This window comes from Camellia sinensis, chromosome 8 (genome assembly GCF_055761805.1).
Source record: "Camellia sinensis isolate YWXY chromosome 8, ASM5576180v1, whole genome shotgun sequence".
NCBI classification, from domain to species: Eukaryota; Viridiplantae; Streptophyta; class Magnoliopsida; order Ericales; family Theaceae; genus Camellia; species Camellia sinensis.
In genome coordinates, this window is record NC_138968.1 from 160309176 (window position 1) to 160319408 (window position 10233).

Here is a 10233-nt window from a genome sequence, read left to right on the forward strand (position 1 = left end):
CTTATTCATTTTATTATTGCCATTATTATTAGTCTTATTCCATATATTATTTTATCATTATTGTTATTATTATTATTTATTTATTTACCATCTTTAACTTTAATTTGATCCAACTAGTACTAGAATTTCATATTTCCGTTAACTTGGCCCTAAATAAAAATGCCGAATTAACCCCATATGTCCCAGTGCTAACTTAGATTTTATATTTATCATCAATTATTTAGGGTGTGTTCGGTAACGTTTACGTTTTCAGTTTATATTTACAAAAATTTTATAAACTGGTTTTTGTTTATTTTTTGTTTATTTTTAGAATAACATAAACTACAAACGCGTTTGGTAATTGACAAAATGTTTAAAAAAAATTTAAAATATAAAAAAGAGTAAGAAATGGCAAATGGTGGCAAGTGGCGGTGGAAGACGGTGGTGGAAAGTGGTGATGGTGGGCGGTGGGTAGCTGGTGGCGGTGGGTGGTGGCCGGTGGGTGGTGGTGGTGGTGGTGGGTGGGTGGGTGACGGTGGCGGGTGGTAGCGAGTCGGTGGTGGTGGTGGTGGTGGTGGCGGCGGGAGGTTGAGGGTGGTGGTGGCAAGTGGGTGGCGAATGGCCGATGGCGGGTGGTGGGGGGTGGTAGCGGGTGGGTGGTAGTGGTGGTGGGTGGGTGGGTGACGATGGCGGGTGGTGGGTGGTAGCGAGTGGGTGGTGGTGGTGGCAAGTGGGTGGCGGGTGGTAGCGAGTGGGTGGTGGTGGTGGTGGTGGTAGGTGGGTGGCGAATAGCGGCTGGTAGGGGGTGGTAGCGGGTGGGTGGTGGTGGTGGTGGTGGGTGGGTGGGTGACGGTGGTGGGTGGTGGGTGGTAGCGAGTGGGTGGTGGTAGTGGTGGTGACGGGTGGTTGGTGGTGGTGGCAAGTAGGTGTCGGGTAGGTGGCGGGTGGTGGTAGTGGGTCGGTGGGTGGATGACGGTGGCGGGTGGTGGGTGGTAGCGAGTGAGTGGTGATGGTGGTGGTAGCAAGTAGGTGGCGGATGGCGGGTGGGTGGTGGTAGTGGTGGGTGGGTGGGTGACGGTGGCGGGTGGTGGGTGGTAGCGAGTGGGTGGTGGTGGTGGTGGTGGTGGTGGTTGGTGGTGGCGACAGGTAGGTGGTAGATGGCGGGTGGTGGCGGGCGGGTGAGTGGGTAGGTGACGGTAGTAGCAAGTGGGTGGTTGTGGCAGTGGTGGTGGCAGGTGGTGGGTGGTGGTGGCAAGTGGGTAGCGGATGGTGGGTAGTGGGTGGGTGGTGGTGGTGGGTGGCGGGTGGGTGGTAGTGGTTGTGGGTGGGTGGGTGACAGTGGCCGGTGGCCGGTGGTAGTGAGTGGGTGGTGATGGTGGTGGCGGCGGGTGGTGGTGGTAGGTGGGTGGCGGGTGGGTGGTGGTGGTGGGTAGATGGGTGACGGTGGCGGGTGGTGGGTGGTGGGTAGGTGGGTGACGGTGGCGGGTGGTGGGTGGTGGTGGTGGTGGTGGTGGTTGGTGGTTGTGGCAGGTAGGTGACGGATGGCGGGTGGTGGCGGGTGGGTGGTGGGTGGGTGGGTGACGGTGGCAGGTGGTAGGTGGTAGCAAGTGGGTGGTTGTGGCAGTGGTGGTGGCAGGTGGCAGGTGGTGGGTGGTGGTGGCAAGTAGGTGGTGGATGGCGGGTGATAGGTGGTGGTGGTGGTAGTGGGTGGGTGGGTGATGGTAGCGGGTGGTAGGTGGTAGTGAGTGGGTGGTGGGTGGTGGTGGTGGCGGCGGCGACGAGTGGGTGACAGGTGGGTGGTGGCTGGTGGTGGTGGCTGGTGGCTCGTGGTGACAGGTGGGTGTTGAGTGGTGGTGGTGGTGCCAGAAGACGGTGGTGGAAAATGGTAGCGGGTGGTGGCTAGTATTGGGTGATAAAAAAAAAAAAAAAAAAACTCAAAACTCAAGACGAAAACACATTTTTTGTGTTTTCATTTTTTGGCCAAATTTATAAACTGAGACCATTGATTTATAAATCAAAAATTTTACCAAACAAGTTTTTATTTGAGTTTTTTAAATTTTTGTAAATATAAACAGAAAACTGAAAACGTAAGTGTTACCAAACGGCACCTTAGTAATATGTTATCACATACACCCACAATTATATAACTATAAATACAATTATATAACTATAAATATTTATGCGGTATTTAATTAAACGTTCAGGGTGTCACAGCCTCTATATATATAAATACAAGAGCTCGGGTAAAAAATATGTGAAATAGAGACAGTTGGAGCAGTGTGAAACAGCTGGAGGAAAATATCTACAAAATCTGAGCTTTGTTTACACCTGTGGTTGGCCGGCCATCACTAGTGGCTGACGGCCACCATTGATGGCTGATAAACCTCACTCTTGGCCGGTAGGCCACATCCATGGCCTACCACAAAAATCTACTTTTCAGGCTCGATTTCAAATGGGCATATCTCCTTCATCCGGACTCCTTTGTAGGTCATTCTTGTGTCTAAATTGAAGCCCCGGAAGTCTTCTTTCCAATGGTGGTAGAATCACATCAAAATTCTAAGTGTGCAAAAATATGTGCCTCTTTTAGTGAAGACTGCTCAGTTTCGGCTTAACCAGATTCATACCTAACTTCTCTTCAGCTAGTTTTCTTCCCTTCTCTCCTCTTTTCTTCAACTCCAAACCCCTAAATAAAGTGTTTTGAAAGATTTTTCAAAGAGTTCACCTCTCTTTCATTTATTTCCGCTTTGTCCTTGCTCGGTTTACCGAAAAGTACAATTTTTAACGAAATGCGAGCCTCGGAACATCGTAGAAACATTTTTTCAAAAATATTTTAAAAGAGAGGGTTTTAAGGTCTAAAATCATTTTGGTCAAAATAGTTTTGGTCCAAAAATGGGGTGTAAGGTTGGGATTTGACGCTCTCCTTGTCAAACATTTGCATAGCATAGCCTTCACTATCAAGTAAGCAATTAGTGGCGCCCAAGTCTTAAGGGCGGTCAAAAATGAGGTGTCTACAGTTGCCCCTCTTTGACAGAGTTCGAAGTTATGAATTGACATGAGTGAATGTCAAAGTCCAGAGACGACCCATTTTTGACAAGACCGAAGACTTGAACAAATAAACAAAATGCAAATGCAGTTGGTTGAACCCGAGGGTTGCCTACGTATCCCTTTGTAAGGAATCAAACCAGCATAGTTCAGGAACAGAATGCAAAATGATACACTATATAACAAAACAATGTAAATGATATGTAACGTAATTATATCATCAAACCACAAGTAGTGCAAAAACACACAAATACTATAAAGGGATGGAGATGCAACATCAAATTATGTATAACATAGAAAATGTGTCGGAACCCTCAAACCACAATTCTCTTAGTGGAATAGGTGTATGCACATGAAAAACTATGTGTTTCGCAGGAAGAATACAAGTAATTAGGTGGTATGATATAAGTGAGGAATCTGCTAAGAAAAGATCGTGATCCTGAATGTTGAATGCAACAAAACAAAGTACGATACAATGGATGCAGTGAATAAGGGACACAAGCCAAACCGCATCTCCACCTAGAAAAGGTATGGACACAAAACAGACCACGTTTAACACAAAAAATGTGCCAAAACCCTTAGACAACAATTTTCTTAGTGAAATAGGCGCGTACACATGCAGAGCTATGCTTCAACGAGGGAAAGGTATGAGCACATGTCGAACTAAGCTTAACATGGAAAGGATGCATGATGATAAAACAGTATGATGTAATGAATGCAATGGACAATGTAGTAGATGAATAGGGTGACATACTCCAACCATGCTGGAATCTTGAGAGGAGGAAGAACAAATCTCAAACGCGCTAAAATCGTGTAAGGAATGGGACACTCAAACCACGTTGAAATCGTGAGAAGAGGTCTTGAGAAAACCATCTAGGGGCGCATTCCAAGTGTCTTGAGATAAATTCCAAACACGTTGAAATCGTGTGAGGAAGGGGACATTCAAACCACAGTGAAATCGTGAGAAGTGGTCCTGAGAAAATCATTCAGGGGCGTATTCCACGCAACTTGAGATAAATTCCAAACACGCTGAAATCGTGTGAGGAAAGGAACAATCTAACCATGCAGAAATCGTGAGAAGAGGTCCTGAGAAAATCAATCAGGGGCTCGTTCCACGCAACCTGAGATAAATTCCAAATACGCTGGAATTGTGTGAGGAAAGGAACACTCTAACAACGCTGAAATCGTGAGAAGAGGTCCGAAAACAACTACTCAGGGGCGCGTTCTATGCAACCTGAGATAAATTTCAAACACGCTAAAATCGTGTGAGGAAATGGACACTCTAACCACACTGAAATAGTGAGAAAAGGTCCGAAAATAACTACTTAGGGGCGCGTTCCACGCAATCCTGAGAAAAATGCCAAACACGCTGAAATCATGTGAGGAAAGGAACACTCTAACCATGCAGAAATCGTGAGAAGAGGTCCTGAGAAAAGTCTTCAGGAGTGCGTTCCACGCATCCTAAGAAAGCCTCGGAGGACAACGATCCTAAACGTTGCTCAGTGTAAAAGGATAAACGATACAAGATAACACAAGATGCAAATAAATGCAATAAGTGCGATGATATGATACATGTTACAAGCAATGTAGTGCATGATGTTTAGGGAAATGCAATAAACAAACAAAACGGTGCTTTAGCAAACACCTCATGGGACGAGTGGCGATGAACCGCTCTACTCTGATAGGGATCTCCTCTTGTGATCTTCTAACTCTTACCTTCAACTCACAGTATAAAGTTCCTGAAATGCTGACAAGAGGTAACCTCTACATGTAGAAGCCACGGATGCTGCTTTTCTTCCTGATCGTATTCACAACTTTTCCTATTCTCCAACGAGATGACAGACTAGGTTGGTTCAGTATCCAGAATTGAGGCGCACACATGCTATCTCAATCTATGGGGCTGCCATACAGATTTCAAGCCGAGAATACACTCCTGGGTAAGGACCTAAGTACTTTTGAGCCATTAAAAGCACCAGTGGACCCGTTGAAGGAGATGAGTAAGGTGAAGGTGAAGAAAGTGTTAAGGAAGAAGAGAAAGATAGGGACAAAGGGTAGAGAGAGAGATGCCGCTCGAAATAAAAGCAGAGAGACAAAGACGATAGTGAGCGACGTGGTCGAAGTGGGGTCCAGGCCAGATATGGTGGTTGAGAAAGAGTCTGAGCCTCCGATTGTAGAGATGGTGAAAGTGCAAAGGGCGAAGGAAGAGTAGGGAGAGGAACAGATTGGCAATGTTCTGGCGCAAGGGGAAAGGGGACAGAAAGAGAGTGTGATAGAGAGGAAGGTCAGGGAGGAAAGCCCCTCCCAACTGAGCGTGATGGCCAGAGTCATTAGAATAGCTGCGTGCCATTTAGGAGCAATAGTTGGGTTGTCGTCAACAGGGGAGGAGGGACCAGCCAACGTGTTGAGCAATACGCGAATGACAGTAGAACGCTTGCTGAGAACGATAGAAGATGCAGTAGTTAAGGACGTCTCTAGGTTTGGGAAGGCTGACCTGATTAGAGCATTATGTTCGGCCCAAATGGAATCGTTGACAATGGCAGCCGCGTTGGTAGGGAAGATCATGGGAGCAAAGATGGAGATAGACCCACTTAAAGCGTAGTTAGGAAAATGCTAGGCAGAGTTGGGGAAGGCGAATGGGAAGTGTGTGCGCTGGCAGAAAGCGGCGTGAAACGCTTGTTATCAAAGGTTAGAGCATGCGCAAAAGACCAAGAAGATAAAGGTGTTGGCAGTAGTTAAGGGCTTCGTAGCAGAACGAGCTAAAGGAGGGAATGAGGAAGCCAAGGCGCAGCTGGCAGAGACTGAGGCGCCGTTAGACAAGAAGGTAGCAGAGTTAGCTGCAGAGCAAAGATGAGCCCAAGAAAGCCAGGCGGCTTGTGAGACAGCAAATGAGAGATTGGAAGAAGCCTTAGTCAACAATGAAAAGCTGCGTGAAACGTCTCAGAAGGAGAAGAAAGAGGCGTACGTACGGGCAACAGAGTTGGCGAGGGCCTTGGAGGAAGAAAAGGCCAAGTCAGCAGAGTTAGCCAAGATAATGGCATCGGAGAGGGTTGCTTACCCAGATCTGTGCATGGCTGCGGTGGAACAGTTTAAGCTATCCGCTGAGTTTCAAATAGCAGTTGACGCAGCCGTGGCGATGAGCTTAGCTAAAGAGGGGGAATGTGGTGCTCGGCCGTCAAACGCGAGTGGTACCGAACTGGTGGAGGGGCACACCAAAGGAGAAATAATCGAGAGCTTTTAACGGTCAGACTATTATAAGCATGAGCTAAGTATGTATTGGGATAGCGGGTGGATGAGTTGTCAACGGAAGGCGGCTGAGCTCTTCCCATACATCGACGCCAAGCTCTTGAAGCCAAGAGAGGGAGATATCGAGCAAACCCCCCTGGACGAGGGTATTGAGGAAGAAAACTTAGCGTCCAGTGGGAAAAAAGAGATAGTGGTGGAGAGGAGTGAACACATAGCCACGTTGTCAAATAGTCATACAGATTTTGTTTAGTTGTAATTTGCTTTTGTAAACATTTAACTTGTGTTCTTGTAAAGAATTTGTAAATTGTGTACGAAGTTTGGTGTCAAATTATAAAGGCTTGTACTGTTAGTTGGTGGAGTAATAAATTGTTTTTGTTTTGTTTTTTGTAAAAATGAACTATTTTTCTTGTTTGTTTGTTTGTTTTTTTTTTAAGGGACTGTGATATACATGGCAGACTTAATTTTGAGTGTGGCTTAATTGAGGTTTGCTTGGGTCAGTCTGGCTGAGCTTCTTAGGCGCACTCTGGCTCAGTCTGGCTGAACTCGTGAGGCTCAGTCTTACTAAGACTTGAAGGGTTTAGTCTAGCTGAGGATTGCTAGGCTCAGTCTGGCTGAGCTCATGAGATTCAGTCTGGCTGAGGCTTGCTAGGCTCAGTCTGGCTGAGCTCGTGAGACTCAGTCTTGCTGAGACTTGAAGGGCTTAGCTTGGCTGAGGCTTGTTAGGCTCAATCTGTCTGAGGCTCTAAGAGCTTAATCTGGCTAAGGCTTGCTAGGCTCAGTCTGGCTAAGCTCATGAGGCTCAGTCTTGCTGAGACTTGGAGGGCTCAGTTTGGATAAGGCTTGCTAAGCTCAGTCTGGCTGAGCTCGTGAGGCTTAGTTCTGCTGAGACTTGAAAGGCTTAGCCTGGCTGAGCTCTTTAGGCTTAGTTCTGTGCGATTTGTTCAACACCAATAATAAAGAGGGAATAACAATGTCATTGATATGCAGAGGTGCTGCTAAAAGCGTGTACATTGGATTAAAATGACAAAAAGAAATAAATAGGTGAACCGAGCAGTGCAGTCAAAACAATTGGGGAAAACTCCATTTTACTGGAAATACCACTTCAAGTGCTTAGCATTCCATGGGTGAAGGAGGTCTTTGCCTTCCATATCTTGCAGACGGTAAGTATCTGGGCATGGTCTGGATTTGACGATGTAAGGGCCTTCCCACTTAGCTGCGAGCTTTCCTTCAGTCAGGTTTTTGGTAGCAAAAGTGGCTTCTCGCAGGACTAAGTCTCCCACGGCGAATTCTTTGGGTTGGACACGGCAATTATAATGCTGCCGCATTTTCTGCTGGTACGAGGCCAATCGGACTACTACTGTTTCCCACAGTTCTTCGATGAGGTCCAAGTCGACCCTTTGTGATTCTTCATTCATTTGTGGATCGATTAGAGTGAGCCTGAGGGTAAGTAGGCCAACTTCCACGGGGATGACCGCCTCTGCGCCGTATGTTAAGCGAAAAGGGATCTCCCGGTGGGGGTTTTGGTTGTCATCCAATAGGCCCAGAGTACGTTGGGTAGTTCATCTACCTAGAGTCTCTTGGCGGCCTCCAACTTGGTCTTGATAATTTTCAACAGAGAGTGGTTGGTGACTTCTACCTGGCTGTTAGCTTGGAGGCCGGCAGGGGAAGAAAAACAGGTTTTAATGTTGAGCTCGCTGCAGAGTTCTCTAAATTTGGCATTGTTTAACTGCTTGCTATTGTTGGAGACGATGGCCTGAGGAATCCCGAAGCAACAAACAATAGATTGCCAAATAAACCTGGTGGTATTCCGCTCGGTAATCTTGGCCAGGGGCTCGGCTTTCACCCATTTTGTGAAGTAATTGATGGCAACCATGGCAAATTTTACTTGGCCTCGGCCGGTCGGCAAGGGAGATTTTGATGGTTGGGGCTATTTAAGGTTATAGTCATGTTGGATCTGGTGCAAGACTTGCTCCATAGGTGAGTTGAGAGGCGTGTACTGTTCGAACCATCCAGGTGGTCGAGTAAGGGGTGGCTGGTCCGAGTGTGGAGGTCGGTCTATATATTAGGAGGTTCAGTGGGTATATTGTGAGTGCTTGGGCTCAGGTTCTTTTCTCTTTTCCCTAGGTTGTGAGGTTTTAGATGTGGAATCTTGGCGAGCAGCCAGAGAGTCTTCGACATTCATGTATTTCTGGGCTTTGGCGAGAAGAGTGGCCATTGCCATCAGGGGGTTTTTGGAGAAGGAAAAGCGAAAGTCTGGCAGGCACAAACTAGCCAAGAAGGCAGTGAGGATGACCTTGTCATTGTTTTCCTCCACCTGTAGGGCCTCTGTGTTAAAGCGGGTGACAAAGCTGCGGAGCGATTCCCCCTCGGTTTGCCGAATGTTTAGGAGTTGGGTCGCCGGGTGTCGTTGCCACTGGGCACCGATGAAATGGCTCAAGAAGGATTTGCTGAGCTGGTGAAAGAAAGTGACGGAGTTTGGGGGAAGCTGGCTAAACCAGAGTCGTGCCGATCCCTTCAATATGATGGGGAAAGCACGACACATGATCTCATTTGGAAAGGCGTGGAGGATCATAAGGGTGCGATATGCTTCCATGTGGTCGACTGGATTAATTGTACCATCGAATATGTCAATCAATGGCATTTTGAACCTAGGCGGCAAAGCTTTATCCCTGATGGAAGCGGAAAAATGGGAGTTGACGGCTGAGGAAGGTTTGCGCTGCAAGTTCTGCATGACTCCTTGTAGCTAAATCTTCATGGCCCATAGTTCTTCATCCCAAACGGGGGCATTATCTCCACAAGCATGAAGCGGGGGCTGAACATTGCTAGTCTCACCTTAATGGACGGTAGCATGGTTTGGAGGGGGTGCTTATGGAAAAGTGGTGGTCCCTTTTGGCAAGGCTGTGAGCCTGGGGAAAGGGCGCGCAGATCGTCAAGATTTGACAAATGAGGCTGCGGGACGAAGGGTGGAAATATTCCTTAGGACATATGTGGTGGAAATTGATGATGGTTGTGGGTTTGTTCCGGGTTCAGGGGAATTATTTGTGGCGGTGGAGGCGAGATAGGTAAGTCGCACTGGAGCATAGCGTTAATCAGGGCTTGGTTTTGCTCTGTCAGCCGGTTGATGGTGTTGGTGAGCTTTGCGAAATATGGAGGTGGGTTATTTGGGTTGGAAGGTTTGGCTTCAGGGTTGCCAGCATTTTGTTGTGAAGTCATGGACCTTGTCGTGACCATCCACCCTGGAGTAGGAGATGGGTGGTAGCGGAGTTTCCTCCAGTGACAATGAACACAACTGTCGACCAGAGACAAGTTCCTACAGACGGCGCCAACTGATAACGCGGTTGACTTCAATGAAGGATGGGTCGGATTGATCCACACTTCCAATCTGTCTACTAGCCTCGGGGTCCTCGAAGCGTGCCTGCACAAAGGTCCAAAGGAGGAGATAGTCTCCCAAAGGACACTCCGACGATCAAGTTAAGTTAGGACATATTGGTTTTTCTTAGAGAATGAGAATAAGAGAAAAAGGGGGTAAGAGAACTTAACCTCGACGTATCTCGAAAACTTCCTTATGTCCTTTGTTCATCATTTTCTTGTCTATTCCAAGCTATCTTGTTGGCTAAAAGTCTATAGCCTAATTGACATAGTTCATGGTGAGTCTGCCTCTTTCGGCGGGAAAAGGGTTATTGCATTTAATGCTATGAGGGTCTCAATAAATGACTGATGTACGGGTCCAATAACTTTACAGGATCTTTATCTGCTTACGTGGCTAGGTTCTCTTTTGATAAGTGCTTGAATGCTATTAGTCCTAGCCCAGCATTGATTTCTCAAAGTTACTAAACTTTAATAGCTGAGCTATGAGCTAGGCCCAAACCTGTGGGTTGGGGCTGAGCCCTCTTGGATGCCCATTATTTTTACTAATAATGTCATTAATATTTTTCACTTATCCTTCTAAATACTAAAAACTAAAAAAAT

At 46.9% G+C, this 10233-nt stretch overlaps 1 protein-coding gene across 1 annotated transcript; it reads right to left on the minus strand.

Moving 5' to 3' along the window:
- Nucleotides 1-8335: 8335 nt before the first annotated feature.
- LOC145798227 (uncharacterized) lies at nucleotides 8336-8995 on the minus strand. Its single transcript, XM_082885728.1, has one exon. The coding sequence runs from the start codon at nucleotides 8993-8995 to the stop codon at nucleotides 8336-8338; it is 660 nt and encodes a 219-aa protein (XP_082741854.1).
- Between the last annotated feature and the right edge of the window lie 1238 nt (nucleotides 8996-10233).

Coding starts and splice junctions, on each gene's coding strand:
- LOC145798227 (XM_082885728.1), bottom strand. CDS start 8,995: ATGCAGAACTTGCAGCGCAAACCTTCCTCAGCCGTCAACTCCCATTTT.